General features: G+C 41.1%; 2 protein-coding genes and 1 long non-coding RNA gene across 3 annotated transcripts; all 3 read right to left on the bottom strand.

Moving 5' to 3' along the window:
• Positions 1 to 4,960: 4,960 nt before the first annotated feature.
• On the bottom strand, positions 4,961 to 5,668 carry LOC107304653. The gene is made up of 3 exons (XR_001550719.1): positions 5,526 to 5,668; positions 5,376 to 5,432; positions 4,961 to 5,271 (listed from the first exon to the last, which is right to left on the bottom strand). It is a non-coding gene; the product is annotated as an uncharacterized LOC107304653 (long non-coding RNA).
• Positions 5,669 to 5,901: 233 nt separating this feature from the next.
• LOC121054990 (formin-2-like) lies at positions 5,902 to 6,438 on the bottom strand (the record flags this gene model as incomplete). Its single annotated transcript, XM_040526302.1, has 1 exon — positions 5,902 to 6,438. A coding segment is annotated over exon 1 (537 nt), but the record flags the coding sequence as incomplete, so codon positions are not given.
• Positions 6,439 to 8,254: 1,816 nt separating this feature from the next.
• On the bottom strand, positions 8,255 to 17,581 carry LOC102715408. Its single transcript, XM_040526102.1, has 20 exons — positions 17,228 to 17,581; positions 14,686 to 14,906; positions 14,095 to 14,200; positions 13,914 to 14,015; positions 13,581 to 13,640; positions 13,386 to 13,464; positions 13,112 to 13,265; positions 12,789 to 12,912; positions 12,318 to 12,697; positions 12,135 to 12,237; positions 11,219 to 11,314; positions 11,032 to 11,090; positions 10,811 to 10,934; positions 10,644 to 10,706; positions 10,480 to 10,539; positions 10,200 to 10,361; positions 9,650 to 9,723; positions 9,283 to 9,513; positions 8,955 to 9,035; positions 8,255 to 8,762 (listed from the first exon to the last, which is right to left on the bottom strand). The coding sequence occupies exons 1-20, from the start codon at positions 17,414 to 17,416 to the stop codon at positions 8,579 to 8,581; spliced, it is 2,652 nt and encodes an 883-aa protein (XP_040382036.1). The 5' UTR covers positions 17,417 to 17,581; the 3' UTR covers positions 8,255 to 8,578.
• Between the last annotated feature and the right edge of the window lie 766 nt (positions 17,582 to 18,347).

Here is an 18,347-nt window from a genome sequence, read left to right as displayed (position 1 = left end):
AAACTAAAAATCCATGCCGTGGGATGCTCGCGCTATTCCAGACGAGCCCACGGGCGCTAATGCTTCCACGTGCCATGGGCAGGATGGATGGCAATGGTCGTGCTCGCCACCAACGTGCGGGTAGCTTCTGCTCTGTGCGCGTGGTGTTCTCACCACTTGGAGCAAGTTCATTACTACAATCAACGGTTAACTACAAATTATCTATAGCTAAATTATACTACATAATTAATATCTGGTCTTATCCATCATACATATATATGTTTTAGAGTTTGTGCTGCAGCTGGCTACAAATTTATAGTCCGCTGTTTTTCTCTCTGCTCTTTTATCACTTTAAAAAATATATTTATAGCTGAGATACAAGCACCTACACTCGGGCACAAGTGACGGTTCAATTCTTTCATCGGTCTCCGGAGATGAAAAACGGACGATAGTATCTACGAGCCTTCACGTATTAAAGCTTCTATAGTGCTATGAGTTGATCTAGATATAATGTGATCATGATACTGTTAATTCCTCACGGCGCCTGCTAAGGACCAATATATATATTTCTCGTTCAAATCTGTACTTTTGGTGATCGATTTTATATTTTATTTTGAAACCCCTGATGGGGTGACTTTGTATTAGGGCGATCGATTTTAGAGCATCCTCGACAGCTCTTCGAGGGTAAAAATAGTGCTCCAACAGAACATCTATTTCATCCTCTATTTTTAGATGTTCTCTATATTAGAAGAGAGAACATTTATTTCATCCTCTATTTTTAGATATCCTCTGTATTAGGAAAGCGATCTATATTTAGATGTTCTCTCTCCATCATCTAAAACTCAAATGTCCCCACTTTGAGCACTATAAAACATAAAACAAATACATAATGTACATAATGGTTACATGTATCAATAAAATATAATATACTAGAATATAGATGCTCTAGTATGGATGATCTGCTGGAGCACACAAATATATAGAGAATAAAACTGTTTTAGATGACTATCCAAACTAAGGATCAAATTTAGATGAGCTGTTGGGATGCTCTTATAGTGCTATGAGTTGATCTAAATACTATGGGAAGAACACGAGCACAGCGTTTAGCAAGGTTGCAATGATATCAGTAAAAAAGAAGAGAATATATATTTGGCACTGACTAAAAGAAGAGCTAGCAATTTTGGTGATCTATTTTATAATATGCTTTGACACAGTGTAAATTTATCCTTGATCTATTAATATCTTTGATATACATGCCCAACTTTATTAGCATCACTATTAAATTATTTTATAATATGAAATATAGATAATATTAATTACAATGAACAACTAAGCTAGGAGTTATGAAGTTTGGAGTAAAGAGACAGTAGAGTATTTTAGTTAATTTTCTCCTCGCGGAGTAGGCGGGGCAACAATGGCGGGCTCTCTCCTCCGGCCGCTTGCTCCCGTTTCCCCTCCTCCCGCCCCCACTTCACCCTCGCGCCTCGAACCCTGCCTCTGCTCCCTCGCGGCCCGAGGCCGGTTGCGCCCCGCGCCCTCGTGTTTCCCCACCGCCTCGTGAGTAACCCTCGTGCTCCCGGGCAGCGCCCGTCGTCGCGGCGGAGGTGCTCCGTGGCGCGCGCGCTCGCCGACGCCTTCCTGGCGTCTCCGCCGACTTGGAGGTCGGTCCGCGCCGTGAGCAACCTCTCCATCTTCGTCGCTGGCTCCCCGGTGCCCCTGTCTGGCCTCTCCGCCCTCCGGCTTCGCCGCCGCGCACCCTCACCTGGCGCGCCTTCGGGCCCAAGGGGGGCTCATCCTCGTCGCCGCCTACTTCGTTTTGGTGAGTGGATCCGGTGCTGCATTTTGCAAGTTTGGCGGTTCGAAGTGATAAGCATGGTCTGTATGGAATTCTCCTGTATTATGCCTGTGGAATAGTTTGCAGTTTGGCGCTCCCTTCTTCGTAGTGACTCATGATTCCAAATTTAGAGCATGAATTAGTTAATTAGCTTGGCATATACGACCAGTAACATGTTTTTTTCTCACTTAACTATGTTTCAGGAGAAACTGGCCTAAAATTAGAGTAGCACTAGTATTGTACACTTGAACTATCTGAATCTATATAGGTATGAGAGATTAGTGCTTGGTAGTAGGGGCCCAGATTGTCAACTGAGGTGTGCATGAGTGGCATATGTCCAATTGTTTGAAACAATTATTGAATATGGATAATCTGACACAGCGAACGATATGTGCCAGTGATTGTGCCATTCTGTATGCTTCTTGTAGTGATTCAGGATAATATGGATGTGCTGATCTCATCAAATAGGAAACTAAAGCAACATTAAAACTTCTTAATTTTACTTTGTGGTACTGCTCGCCTGCTCCCCCTACTGCTCTGATCAATCTATTATTATTGGATGTGTGGTAATATTTTTGGGAAAAAACAATTCCCCCTTGCTTTTTCCCACTATATTTTCTAAGCATGCTGAGGTTGTGCGCTAGAAAAGCACTGCAATTAAAGTTTACACTTGCTAAAGTAGGATAGAATAAGTATTCCTTTCTAAACTGTTGTAAATGCTTTTGCGTGATTCTAATGTGCATACGGATTATCCTGCGGTATGATTTATTCTAGTGGACACTGGAGGAATCATCTCGTGTTTCTTTCTTTTCCAAGTTCAATTAAATAAGTCAAGATTTGCAATGGAGTTGCACTTCCTGTTCAGAATTAGTCACCAATCTAATTAAATGGTTTGTGGGCTCTGTGGTTCATTGATTTTTGGCTTCATATAGTGGCATAACTTCCTTCGGTTGCCCATGCTAATTGACAATACCAGCTAAACATAATTCTTATGTTTATTGAAAGCTTGGATCATGATGGGTCTTCAGTTTATTGTTGGTTGTTCATGTCCAGGGCACAGCAGCAACTAAGTTGAAAATAGAGCAGAAAGAAGCTTTGGGCGTGGCAGAGAAAAGGGGAGGAAGGAGAGGGCCTGGAAGTGTTATTGGTACAAGTGCTGCTGGTTGTGTCTGTGCTCTGGTATCAATATACAATGCAGGCAGTGCAGCGTTGGCTCAGCTCTGGAGACTTGGCTTTGTTGCTAGTTTCTGTACTAACCTAAGTGACACATGCAGTCTCCAGTGAAATAGGGAAGGCCTATGGAAGAAAAACGTAAGATCCCTGACCTACACATCATTCAAATAATTTCATGGTTCTGCAATATTCCCTTACATAAACCTGTGTGTACATTTGTGCACTCATAGTGAACTTAATAGATTATATTTGTGGGACTTGGTGGCAGAGCTCAACCTTTCGACTGGGAGCGATGTCTGCAATTGGAAGCTGGATAGCGGAGGGTCATACAGCGCAAAGTCAGCATACTTAGTGTTCTTCCTACCGAGGATAAGGTCCTGGGGAGCGGACCTGATCTGGGAATCACGGGCACCGGCAAGGGTAAAATTCTTCATTTGGCTAGCTGCTCAGGGAAGTTGTTTAACCGCTGATAATCTCGCTAAAAGAAGATGGCCGGCGCAGCAAATTTGTACGCTGTGCAGAGAGGTGGATGAAACCTGTAACCACCTATTCCTAACCTGCAGCTTCACTCGGAGAGTTTGGACAAAGTTGCAAGCCTGGACGGGAGTAGTTTTTCCACTGCCAAATGGAACAGAACTGAACCTGGCTGACTGGTGGCATGCAGCACGAACTGCGTTTCGGACGCGCTACAGTAAGGCGTTCGATTCACTCCTCATGCTAGCCACTTGGATGATTTGGAAACAAAGAAACCTGAGAATTTTTTAGAACAAAACAAACTCCGTTGAAGAGCTTTTCAACGACATCCGGGCAGAAGTTATGATTTGGAGAGAAGCAGGAATTTTTAGAGAGGGGGAAGGATAGTTTTAGTTTTCAGGTTTTTGACCGGTTTTGGATCGCCTAAAACCGCTGTTTGACAGCTTCCTGTCATTTTTACTTCTGATCTCCTTGATCAGCCCTGTACTTACGTTTCTCTTAATGAAATTTGGCCGGCCCAGTTGGACCGGCCCGACAAAAAAAAAAAGATTATACTTAGAGCTCAGTTTTGGTCTTTTTGTAGAGTAGGTACCTGGTGACAACACTTAAGGTTGTTCCACGAGGTACAGAAGGTGCGATCAGTATTGAGGGTACTCTAGCTGTAATTCTTGCATCGATTGTTCTTGCGAGCGTTGGTTATCTTCTTGGGCAGGTAAGTTATTTATCTAGTAAATTTTTGCAAACAGCAGATATTTTTGAAAACTATTACAAAAGTACTACATATTTAAGCAACTTTCGCCAAGCCTACAGGTTTAGCACTGAATTATCACAGAACTAATATGGAAATTACAGTGATCTGTGAGCATATACTCCCTACCCTTTGCTCCAACATATGATTATTGTAAAAAAAAAACATGCATTTTTTCACAGGTCAATGTATCACAAGGCGCAGAATGTGTCCTTGCTTCGCAGATTGCAATTTTTTGTGAGTTATATTGGTGCCACATTAAAAGATAAAGAAGGTTTTGAATGGGTGAGTTTGCATACGTATATCTTTTCTGCAGGCTTCCAGCGAAAATTTGCATCGTTTCTGTCGTCTTTTTAAGCTCTTTTTTAATGTACTTCCTGGGTACGTTTTGTGTTGGATAAGGTACGGTCCTGTTAAAATTTGAAACATTGCTCGATCACCCGGCCCATATTAAATACGTACATGTATATATGTTGAAAAAGTTTATTTTTGTATAATCTCAAACGTATTACTCCCTTGTCAATATAATTAACGTATCGTACAGGATTAGATTTAGTCAAAAATTTAAACAATTACCATAAAATTTATGTTTAACTAAAATTTATAAAAATATGATAGTCTGTTTCAAGAAAAGTATACTGCTGTGTACACTCCTTTTCTGTTTAAACTAAGTATTTGAGAAGTTATTTGAAGCTCAAAGTTTCAAAAGTGTAATCAAACCTCGTGGTGAATATCAAATATGTGGTCCGAGTATAAAATATTCTTTCAATGAGAGAGTGAGTAATAATCACATCCAAGTATATAGTGTACAATATTGTAACCAAGCCGACTATGTAGAAAAATAATAAAACTTTGCATATATAATATATCTCTAGACCTAATTACCATGCTAGACCTAATCACCACGCTAATTTAGAATGTCCTGATGAGTAAAACTAACACAAAACTAGGCAGCATTTACTCATGTACTAGAGTATATATGTGGGGTCAAAATCCTAATCTTCATCTTGATGGCTCCTAATCAGCATCCAGCTTGAACTTGCCATAAATTAGGGTGAGGCACCTGTGTAACAAAATAAAAAAAACAGAAATTAGAATAGAAAATTCATCGTAGAGTTAATTCAGAAACAAAGATAACATTTGCATAAAGAATTAATTGTTGGTTACCAGGAGATGATGGAGGAGCGACACTAGGAGAAGGCATCAACGGTGGAACTGGTCCTGCTATCAAAAGCAATATCAATGAATAAGGATCTAGCAGACAAAAAATAACATGGAATCCAGGAAGATGAAACACATCTAGAAACTTGTTTGTACCTGGTGATCCTTGACCGACAACAATTGACGGTAGCTGTGGCAAGGATGGCAGACCTGGAATTTGGATAGTTGAAATTGTTGGCAATGGTGGAAGCCCCGGGATTTGGATCATCGGAAGTGGTGGTAGTGGTGGAAGACCTGGAATTTGGATAGTTGGAATTGTTGGCAATGGCGGAAGACCCGGGATTTGGATTGTCGGAAGTGGTGGCAACGGTGGAAGCCCTGGAATTTGGATAGTTGGAATTGTTGGCAATGGTGGAAGGCCCGGGATTTGGATTGTCGGAAGTGGTGGCAACGGTGGAAGCCCTGGGATTTGGATCTGAGACAGCCCTGGTAGTCCAGGCATGGATGTCGACGGTTGGGTCATATCGGTAGGCGCCGCTAGTGTGCTTTGGGTGATGGTAGGGACTTGTTGTGATGCACCTGGTGATCCTAGACCAACAACAGTCGGTGGCAACTGTGGTAATGGTGGGAAACCTGGAATTTGGATCGTCGGAAGTGGTGGCAATGGTGAGAGACCTGGGATTTGGATTGTCGGAAGAGAAGGTAATGATGGGAGGCCTGGGATTTGGATAGTTGGAAATGGTGGCAATGGTGTGAGCCCTGGGATTTGGATAGTCGGAAGATGAGGCAATGGTGGGAGACCTGGGATTTGGATCGTCGAAAGTGGTGGCAGTGGTTGGAGCCATGGGATTTGGATCTGTGGCAGCTGTGGCAACGGGGGCAGCCCAGGCAGCGATGTTGATGGCTGCTGGGTCGTGTCGGCGTTGATCTTGTCCTGTGAGACATCGATGGCGACGGTGGGCTTGAACACCTGGGCGTCCCTGACGGCTGCCGATGGCTGCAGCGAGAAGACGGTGAAGAGGACGAAGATGATCAGTATGCACTTGGAAGGCGCCATCTTCATCTTCATCTGCCTGGCTTAATTTTTGTGCTGGTGATCGATGTGTTCGTTCATGGCCGTCAACTGCTTTGTTTATATAATGGTTATGGTCTGAAGATAGAGGCGTTGTAATAATATCGGTTTTCTATCGTAGGTACGTGAATTAACATATATCCTATCAGTTTACGCATAAGTACGTGGTAGGGTTAATTAGTTGCTAGACGGAGTGCATTATTTCATCTGTTTTGTTGCTTTAGGACTCGATCTGGCTATTTAATTAATCAACTGGAGTCTTGAGATTAACTTGGCAGGCATATCCTGTGATAACCGGAACTTTGCTTTGACTGGAGTCTTCACTGTAATTACGTACGCCACGAGTCATTGTAACAATGCCGGTCTTCTATTTACATTAATTCACATATATCCTATCAGTTTACGCATAAGTACGTGGCAATAATTTAGACATGCGTGATTTGATCTGTTTTGCTGCTTTAGGACTGTACTATCGAATCAACTGGAGTCTTGACTGATTAAGTAGAAGAACACCTGCATGCTTATGTACGCTAGCTAGGATTCGTTGATCACACTTTATTAGTCCGGACTGTGTAGGTGCTATTGGTGCATGGTGTTTTTTTCTCCCTGACTATAGCGTTCCAAACTCGTAGAACTATAGTCTTGTATTTTTTTTTCTTGCTATACATATAATTGTAAATTTCACATTGTCTGGTGCCTTTATCTAAGAGTAATATTGCAGCAGTGTTTGCGATGAAAGATGGAGAGAGAGAAAAAAGGGGGCATGGCTTGCAGAGAGGCTGTGTATACCCTACAGAGATTGCAATGGTCTAAGGGTGGTTAGGGAGAGAAAAGCTCATGGTCCACGAATAAAGTGGTGCTTCATGCGAGTGGTACACCTGTAACCACTGTCATCGCTCTATGTCATCAACCTCACTGTCGAGGTCGTCACTCGGTCTACGGCTGTTGGCCCATGCCATCACAAAACGTGCTATTTCCACGTTTTGTGCTCTATCTGTCACCGAGGTCAACCTAGCTTGTAGCCATCCCTGAAACTTTCTCCGTTCACCAATTCATGCCGAGTGATGCTATACCTACGATAGTTTTTGTACAATCTGTGTACGATGATAGTCCGTATAGCACGTTATGCACCATGCGCTCCTTCCGTTTGCGCCAATGCCGAGCGTGTCGTACATGGATCGGTATGCATAGCTATTTCCATTCATCCTACTGAGCTCCCCACCCCATCAGTGGCGAAGGTGCATATACCAAGGGGTTTTCTCGGAAAAAATTTTAACTAAAGGTTATGAATTTTTACCATATATTCATTCCTCCGATCTAAATTCAAATATTTGTGGCACCCTTCTCTATTTCGCTCCAGCTTTGCCCCTGCACCCCATCTAGTGATGAGGAGGCGGCGCTGGCACGTGAGAGCGGAGCGGGCAGTAGCTGAGGCATCGGTAGTGTAGAGCAGAGGGCATAGCGTGGCAGAAGGGCTAGGAAACCGGGAGGGGAGAGACTGGTGAGGGGGATTTTATATTATTTTTGGAATTTTAGGGTGTTATGTGTATAAAATTTTTGGAGTTTCGTATAAATTTAAAATATGACTAAAATGATATGTCTCAGGGACTGATATGAAAAACTAGAAGCACCCATATTTTCACTTTTGAATTGTGGAAGAAAAAACAATTCCTAGCATGTCGCCCCAGCCGACATGGAAGTTGAGCACTTCTCCTAGCAGTGGCTTTTATGCCCTCAGAAGCTCTCTAATGCATTATCTGGCTAGGCTGCTGGAAATTATGTGTAAGGGTTCTCAGCAAAGGCCAGTAGCTTGTCGTTGCCAGGTCAAGAAAATATAATCCTGTAGTCTCCAAATATACAAAGTGAGTTGAAGCCAGCTGCACAATAGATGTACTCCCATACACGGATTTACTTATCATCAAATCCTAACACTGACATTGGAGCACGTTTATACCTCTATAGTTGAAATCGAACACTGACATAATAAGAATGGAATGTTATACAAACACATTTCAATCAAATGAATCGTTTCATGCAGTTCACACACACACACCAAGGCTAGCTGAAAAATGCCCTATTAATTAATCCCTTGGGAAGACAGATAAGCACACTTTTTTTTCATGTTGGGGCAAGCTAATTAAGCTGCCGGGAAGGTTGTGTAAGGGTTGTCGGCAAAGGGCATCAGCTTATCATTGCCAGGCCGAGAAAACACGATCTGGTAGTTTCCGAGCGTACGTGACTTGAAGCCAGCTGCACAGTATATGAAATAGTACTCCCATATGCGAATGAACTTGTCATCAAATCCCAGGGCCGATATCTCCCTGCATTTAGTCCAATTGGGGGGGGATAAGTTCATATATCCATGTGACAAACAAATTGAAGATATTTATAAATATATACATGTTGTGACAGAAAGCACTAGCTACTTGTTATGTTGTGCATGAAAGTAATCTGAACTCACAGTACTGCTGTGCATTTGAAATATATATATATATATATATGTAAATACTCACTCTCTGTTGACCATGAAGTTGTCCCGCCAGCGTATCAGCGTTGGGTAGTAATGATACCCGATATTCTCCAGGTGCTCGATGCTGCACACATGCAATTTTTTTCATGGATAGCTATTATTTTCGCAACAAGAAACGAGTAATTATACGTGTTCATTCAAATATAGCACATATTTATGAAGTTCTCATGATTTTTTGGACCAGGTGAAATTCACATCATTAAATGCTAGCATTATTTGTTCTGCAACGGGTTTGCTCAATTTGCTAGACACATATCAGAAAACCCAAAAAGGATCCTGTCAAAAGGGGATTGTGAAGAAGAAAATTTTACCAGAGCCTGGAGGAGGCGGACATGGCGGATGTAATCCGAGACAAGGATGGAAGACAACCCCCAGGGAAGATGTATTCTTTGATGAAATCTGAGCTCCTCCTGTACTCCTCGTACCGTTCTTCAGGGATGGAGATGAACTGGAGGACGAACAGGCCGTCCTGTGCCAGCAGAGACTCGCAGCAGCCGAAGAACTCGTCCATGTATTCATGCCCAACTCCTTCAATCATCTCGCTGCATATTTATATACGTTTTTTTTTTGTTTAGGAGAAGCAAATGTTAATTTCTTCCTTTCTGTCAGCACAGCAAGCATGCATTCAGTTCATATCAAAGCAGTGCAGCCTTATAGAACGTTTGTGTTTGGACTTACCAAGATATGATCCTGTCGTACTTTCGAGATGTTGGTATTTGACGGTAATCGCACAGCATGAAAGTCATGTGGTCCTGGCAGACATAATTAGCGGATGAAGACTGAGATGAATCAACTACTCTCTCCCTCCCAAAAACTGTTTACTTTACCGTTTAATATTTATTATTTTCTTAAAAGAAGTAAGTAGCGGATAAAGATACTGTTTTTCTATTAAGGAGAGACACCAATACTATGATCTCTTCTCGTCAGCAAAAATTTGAATTGGAATGGCTAAGAATCAACTCCTTTTTTAACAGATGTTGTAACTAAAATAAAACAACAAAAATTATGGGAAGGGTATGTACTGCCTCTGTTGTTTTTCATCAGATGTTGTCGATCTTCTTAAAATTTAAACTAACAAATTCATTTAACTAGCTACATTTATACCCCGCAAAATGAATTAATTAACTACATTATTGCATCTATTGAAACAATGCCATCAAAATATTTATTATAAAAAAATACTTCCATAGTAATATAAAAACAGAGATAGCATAAAAGTAAGATTTACCTCCAGACCAGCTTCCTTCACTTTTCTCTGGCAATATTTAAGCTGCTCCTCAGACAGTGTGACCCCAGTGTATTTGCAGCCAGTTTGCTTGACCACTTGTATTGCTAGCCTGCCCCAGCCACTACCAATCTCAAGAACATGGTGATCTCGCTCCACTCTAGCCTTCACAATCACATCATGTACATCAGTTCATTAAGATGCATCTGGAATTAATTAAACTAATGGAGACAGCATAACAACATTGTGAATATGCAGAAGAGTGCTGCATGTCTGCATATACCTTGTGGATTAGCAGGCTAACTTTGCGCTGCTGGGCTGCCTCTAAGCTCTCCTCCTCGTCCTGCCAGATGATCAAACATCCCATTTTGTTAACTAATTTAACGTTGTTATTATTAATTATTCTATCTAAACCTTAATCACATTATGTATTAATGCAACAATAACCTTGAAGACGGCACAGGAGTAGGTCATGGACGGATCAAGGAAAAGCGAGAAGAAATCGTTACTCTGCACAAAGACGCAAATGCATGTGTTAAGCCTGATTAATTAGGTGTTTAGCCGATTACTGCAAAAAACAGAACAACAAAAAGTGCAGTGACTGACTGACTGACCAGATCGTAGTGCTGTGAGATGTTCCGGCGAGTCTGCGTGACAGTGTTCTTCCTGGACACGTGGCGCAGAAAATATTTGGCCGACGCGACACCGGCCGTCAGAAGCATCGGCGTCCACCAGCCTCTGGATAATGCAGGTGATTAATTAAGTGCATCATTCGAAGGATGATTCGATCCCTTCGTTTCTCTCGATTAGGTTTTGATTAATACAGCTAATTAACCTTATTTTGCTGCTGCTGATGCTGCTCTGCTTGTTGGAATCCCTGTTGGCAATCAGAATCTGCAGCCAGAAATGGAACATCGCTTCAAAATTATAATATAGTACTACTCTGAAACAGATAAAGGGCAGAAGTATATAACAAAAAAGGAAGTATGTAATTAGTGGAATGACTATGCTTGGTTAATTACCAACAAGAGGTTGAGAAGACCCTGTTTCTTGTCGACGAAAGAGCAGTATCCGTTGATGTAGGCGTCTGCCAGACCAAGGTCTGCTTCCGTCGCGACCTGCAGTCAATTAATTAATTAATTCATTAACTAGTCTAGATGCACAATTTAATATGTACTCCTCCCTATAATATATGATTGAGATCACGTTGCAGCTGTCCCACGTTCCAAAACATAGTCAAGGGCACGAATCAAGAATATACAGTGAGGCTAATAAGTATTTTCTCCACTTTTTTTAGTTGCCACAGTTGACTTTTGAGTTAACTTTTAATTATTTAGTTTATTCAAAAATATTACATAATATTAATTATTTATTATGATTTGATGTATTGCTAACTTAACTTATAATTTTGCATATGTGTAAAAAAATTGAATAAAATAAATGGTCAAATATAGATTCAAAAGTCAATATCGTCAGAAAAAACAAAGAGAATACAATTTCTAAATTTATCTTTTATCACATAATTTTTTAAAAAAATTGAACTATAATTTTAATAGATATTTAGACCTAGGAGCCGGGCTATGGTCCAATCTACCTTGCTCATGGCATCATCCCAGAATATAAGAAACTAATACTATATAAATTCACGGTATTAGAATGTGCACATGCCATTATATTTTGTAACCGATGAACTAATAAGGTTGCTTTCTTTTGCGGTTAAGAAATAAAACATTATCTGATTTTTTATAGCTATTTAATTATATAAATGTTAAAATTAATACTGAATAGTTTAAAATTTACTCTAGACAGGCAAGATAATAAAATTTTATTAAATATATTTTGTAAAAATATATATGATTTAGTGCTTTGGTGAACATGCACGTAAAATTGAAGAAAATAATTAAATAAAATGTAGCAAAAGAACGCAGCCAAAATAACCTTCCAGTAGAAGAGCGGGTCGTGAACTCGCATCACACATTTGGCCTGGCATCTCTTTCCTGCCTCGCCGAAACTGTACATGGTGCCGCCTTCCTCCAGCAATCTGCGCACCAATTTCTCTCATCACGACAATTTCCAAAGCAGAAATCATCCTCAGATCAACGAGATTGCCGGCGTACGTACGTGAAGTTACCGGCGGACACGTAGCCGTCGAGGAACCTGGTGACCAGCAGCCGCGCCCCGGCCTCCGTCCACGACGGCGCCATCTGCTTCGGGTTCGCCAGCAGCAGCCGCCCGCCGCCGCCGAGCAGCAGCCCCCGCGCGGCGGCCATGCCGGCCTTGAGGCCGTCCTCGTGGAAGCCGTACCCCTGGTAGGCGCCGCAGAACCAGAGGCCCCGGCCGCCCTGGACGCGGCCGAGCTCCCGCGCCGCCGCCGCCGCGGCCACCGACGGCACCGGGTGGCTGGTGCGCCACCGGAGCAGGACGTGGTCGGGGGCGCCGCCCGGAGGGTTGAGCGTCACCAGGAACGGCCGCCTCCCCCTGCCCGCGGACTCCTCGATGTTCTAGCAGACGCCGTGAATATCAAACCAAGTTTGATTTCGTTTGAATTTTTGGCGAAATTTGATGAAACCGGCCGGCTGAATTTTGACGAACCTGGAGCAGGTTGAGCCAGTAGGTGACGCAGACGCCGGCGGCGGTGGTGCCGAGGAAGTTCCAGGCGCTCCACGCCGACGGGTTCCGCGGCATCAACCTCTTGTCGCAGTGGAGGTATATGTCGCTGCAACAACGGCACGCGTTTAAAATTCTGTTCCTGTTTTTAATTCCTATTTAAAATGTGGATTTTTTTTTATCATCCTTAACAAGTGCACTGAGATACTAGAGATACTAAAGATTTTAGTGTAAATGTGGCACCTTCAGTTTTTTTTTTAAAGATAATAAAAGAACTCTCAAAATATACCCGAATTAACTGTTGTTACCTGTAGACGTACTGAAACGCGCCCAGGATCCTGCGCTCGTCGTGGGTTGCGTCGTCTCCCAGGATCTTGAGAGCGTCAGGTGCGTGCACGGCGAATATGATTCTGTCATAGACCTCCTCTGAACCACCAGCCTCAACGACCCTGTATCCACCTCCTGCATACGTACACATACATACATGTTATAACGGCAATACGTAAAAAAAAAGATAAATATAATACCGATCTGTATATATGTATGCATGGAGAAGCAGCAGATATATGTTATGTAGCCTACCCCCATCGAGAGCTGAAACAGATTGCACTTCGCAGCTGGTCTTAATCTGGCAGCCCAAGCTCTCAAGCTCCTCTCTTACCTACACCAGTGACCATTAATTAAAGCATCATCACTGCACATGTGAGTGAGTAGTAGCAGAAATTAAGTCGGATTAGTACATATACTTGCGCTGATTCTGATTTTGTACGTACGTACCCTGTTTACGTAGGTATGGGAGCGGCCCTTCACAGTGAGCCATTGGGGGCGACCGAACAGCTGCATACACACGCATGCATTTTCCGTAAACAGAAACAGATCGCGTATACATATAGGTGATGATCGGAAAAACCAAGCGATATATTTGTAAATTAAAAAACTCATATATACTTATTTTGTAGCAATTAATCAACTCTAAATTTAAAGTTAAAAATATAAATTTTGGTTTATAAGTATAAGTAAAAAAAAGCGAAACGATGGGAGCGATAGTTATTATTGGCAGGATTAAATTGCAGCAACTAATTAGTTACCGGGACAAGTAAAAAATCAAACCTGGAGAAGGTGGTGGTTACGGCAGAAGGAGAGGACGAAGAAAGCGGAGAAGCCCAGAACGCCGTGCGATGGGCACGACCATATGCACGCACAGATGGGGATCTGCACGCACGCACGAACCAAGTTAATTAGGAAACTGATCAGTCGACACACGAGGGATGAAACGAACGAACGAACGTACGAGGTAGGCGTGCTGGAAGAGACGGGAGTATCCATGCGACTGGATGAACTGCCCCAGCGTCTCGTTCCTGTCCAGATCAGGGTTCCTCTCGTGCTCCTCCACGTATCTGCATCCATCCATCCACCCGAAAATTCCATATGTATATACATTATACATAGAGCTTAGCTAAATTGGAGAGTATACATAATCACATATGTGTGTAGAATGCAGTAGTTTCGGAGGTTTAATAATAAGGTTTTTTTTACCGTCCTTAAAAATTAACTTACTTTAATTTTAGCGTAAAATTTTGATATCTTAAATTTCATGATACCTCAAGATATTAAATTTGAGCTTTTTTTAATATCTATAAAAAAAACCTCAAGCTATCACATTTTCCCATATAAAAAAATTAGTATCTCGAGTTACATGTATCTTATCTTGAGGTGTCTGAATTTTATACTAAAATTTTTTTTGATACCTTAAAATACTTTGTAAAATTATTGCCTACCAAACTTTTTTTACCTTGAAAAAAATGATATATATTTTTTTTAATTTCGGTAAAAAAAAGGCTCTTAATAATAGAGTAATTAGGTGTGGTTTTGTTATTATCACTTGAGAACGTCGTCCTTGAAGTAGACGATCTCGCGGATCATGCGCCAGAATGCGGGGCTGACGGCGTTGGACTTCTGGGCGAGGAGACCGGCGAGGCCGTTGCGGCTGCCCCACTCCACGTTGATCTCCTCCCCCCGCGTGCTCACCGAGAAGGACATGTCCGAGCGCTCCATCTCCACCCCGAGCTCCTCGAACCACTCCATCATGTTCGGGTACGTCACCTGCATCCATCCATCACTACTTCAGTTCATTCCTCCAACTCTCCTAGTGTATTCTAATTCAGATTTTTAAATTCATGTTTCGATGACTTTTAAATTTGATCCGTACGTACCCACTGGGTTGGACGTCACGTAAGAGATACTTATGTCTACGTGCATCTCCAGAATCTCGTATATTTAAGCAGTCTATGACAACGATAGTAGTTAAAGAAAATTTCCTATGTGGCCCTGCAAATTTGATCAATACCTTCTGCACCCTTAAATTTACCTTATTCCTCACATATTCTGAGTTTTTATTTTGATCATGTCCATACCATTTTCTTTAGTTGACCGTTAAGTATTTTTGAAATAACTACATTAATAACCCATCTCATAGAAGATGTGTTATCTACTCGATAAATTTTCAAGTGAAAAATTAAATTATACTAAAATAAAAGGATACAATCATTAATGCCAAACTTAAAAAAAAACTTAATTTTTTGATTTTTTAAATTATGATTTAATCCGTGCATTAGTTTCACCATAAAATTAAGAACTAAAACTATATAATCTTTAGGTTTAAATTTTTAGAAAAATGTACCAAATTCATCAAATTTAATTTGAAATTTATTTAAAAAATTAAATATGTTTTTTTAGTTTGTCATGAAATAATTCTGCCCCCTTTGTTTGTTACCACACATTTTTTTTACTGCATATTCGTTGAGAAGTAATTTTTAAATTTTATAGAGCTTGATTGGTTTACAATAAATATTTTTTGATTTTTTAATAAAATTATGTGTTATTTTTTAAAATTCATACAAATATTTAGTAATTTATCTTTTTTCACATCAAGCATTTATAGATTTTAGCAATATACCGAGCATAATGTTGACGTCTCTACCATACCTAACTGTTAAACTAATATTCAACTAATGGAATGGATACGTAAGGGATAAACAACTCAGAAATATACAAGACATTTAAATAAATCTCAAAGGCATAGAAAACATCGAAAGAAATTACAGAGAATTGGCCCCGGTTAACACTAAATCATGGCCGTGCGATGCGAAAAAAGCAAGACAAGACAAGGGTGAACGTACACGTGGGGCATGGCGCTTCCAGATCGCACTACATCCCACACCACACGCAGCATACGGATTGCACCGGATGAGATGGGTCAGCTGCTCATCACATGCTTTGTCCGTATCCCAAAACAAGTACAGAATCCCGATGGCCACTACACGCTCGACATACTTGTGGCTACAGTTGTACTAGAACTAACCAGACAGTGTACAAACGTGGTTTAGCTACAGTTAGCACGAGTACGTACCATAAACGAGCACACGTGATCAACAAGTTTATTGGTCATAATTAAACTACAATTGGCGAATCAGCTATGGTTATAAAGTACTACACATACTACTCCATATCTTTCAATGTTTTAGCTAGATCTCATGAGCAGCTAAGGTTTCGGCGGTTGTATTTCCACTGTATTTATATTAAGCAATTTTACAGTTCTTGACAAGATACTATAAGGTACTAAAATTTTAGTGTAAAATTTGGTACCTCTTAATATTTACTCAATAACTGTAAAATTGCTTAATTATATTACAACACAAACAAAACATAGGTATTTGGTAACAAACATATTTATTTGCCTGGGCAACAAGATAGCGCTGACTCCACCACTGGATAGATCAATAAATATGTTTTATATACATATTCATATTTATTAGCATTAATATAAATTTAATAAGAAGCACGAAACATATATCTTATGATATAAAATAGAGGTAATGCTAGTCAGCATGTATATATGGACGACGTGTCGTGTTTAGTTGGTTTCCACGAGGCTTAAGCTCAGTGGCTATTGGCCATATATATTTTGGGAAGCACTAGCAGATTGGTGAAGTGAGTGACCATTTGGCCAATAATCTATCGCTGTCTGGCTCTCACTTTGGGTCGTCGCCTCGGTTGTGGCCGCGTGACACCGTAAGGCGATCGCTGCCTCCACGTAGCCCCATATACGACCCAGCCGCCGACAATTCAAACTACTACCTCCTTCGTATACCCAACTATATTAACAAAACCTCTCACTAATTTTCACTAAATACTTCCGTCCCGATTCCTTTTCCTAACCTAAATTGGTATTGTAGTAATAAAATGGAAGCAAATAATCGATACGATTGGGATGCTGATAGATGCCAAAAAAGTATCAGTAGCTAGATGGGAGAAGTGAATGTTGATAATATAGACGAAGAAATTAACTGTAAAACATGGGAATGAATTAATGCGGCATGTATATGTATGCGTACGTAGTAGTATATAATAATACTATAGTATACCCTGTTGAAGACCATGAATCCGAGGTCGAGGTCGACGGGGCCGGCGTCGCCGTCGACGGTCACCGTCCTGGAATGCCCACCGAGGCTCTCCTCCTTCTCGTACAGCGTCACGCGCACGCCGCCGCTCCTCGCCGCCTCGTGCGCGGCCGCGAGCCCGCTCACCCCGGCGCCCACCACGGCCACCCTCATCGTCGCGTACGCACGAAGTCGTGATAGAGATGTATATATGTATGTGCACTGGCGCGGGGCGGGCGGCGCGGGCGCCGGCCGGCGAGCCGGGGCGAGGGGAGTGCGGCGTGCGTGGAGCGAGCAGGGCGAGGCCGCGGGAGCGAGCTATAGCTAGAGGGCGGTGTGTTGTTGAGCGAGGGAGGACGAAACGGAGGGGTGCGGGCGAGGTGGATAAGGCTATAAGCTCACGAGTGGCCATCCGGGCCGTCCAATTTTACTGCATTATATATACTTCCACCGATTTTTTTTAATTGACAATGTTAATTTTTTGGTATACGTTTCATTCTTTGTCTTATTTAAAATTTTTATATAAATATACAAAACTATAAATCAAATTAATGTTACTTTATTAATAAATCAAATCGTAATAAAATAATCAATAGTAATATAATTTTTTAAATAAAACGAATGGTTAAACATATATGCAAAAGTTAACCACGTCAATAAAAAAAGCGGTGGGTGTACTCCTTTATTTTCCTCACTTGGTTTTCAGTATGTATGGTTCATCCGAATTAATGATGCAGTACAACGTTATACTCCATATGTACTTTTTAGTATATGTTTATATGACTATCATGCATAACTTGCATTTTCATAAATCTATATAAAATTTTTAAACAAGATGAATGGTTAAACATGTCAGAAAGTTAATAGTGTTATCTGTTAAAATACGGAGTGGGTATGGAGTGGTGTCTAAAATATTCTTCCATTTGCTTCATATAATAGTACTCTGTTCCATTTATCTTTTATTATGATGTCATTGACTTTTGGAATACTTTGACTGATCATTTATCTTATTCAAATTACTGAGTAAATATGCATCTTTGTATTATAACATTGTTAAATTTTAGACATATATTTAATCAATCATTTGTCTTATTCAAATTTATAT

This window comes from Oryza brachyantha, chromosome 7 (genome assembly GCF_000231095.2).
Source record: "Oryza brachyantha chromosome 7, ObraRS2, whole genome shotgun sequence".
In the NCBI taxonomy this organism is placed as follows: Eukaryota; Viridiplantae; Streptophyta; class Magnoliopsida; order Poales; family Poaceae; genus Oryza; species Oryza brachyantha.
This window is presented reverse-complemented; position numbering and strand designations above follow the sequence as displayed.

Excerpts from the sequence above, each read along its gene's own strand:
- LOC102715408 (XM_040526102.1), bottom strand. The coding sequence starts at position 17,416 with ATGAGGGTGGCCGTGGTGGGCGCCGGGGTGAGCGGGCTCGCGGCCGCG. Across the intron at positions 11,315-12,134 it reads ACCCGCTCTTCTACTGGAAG|GTCGCGACGGAAGCAGACCT; the intron begins GTTATTTTGGCT and ends AATTGACTGCAG. Across the intron at positions 8,763-8,954 it reads AACTTCATGGTCAACAGAGA|GGAGATATCGGCCCTGGGAT; the intron begins GTGAGTATTTAC and ends GACTAAATGCAG.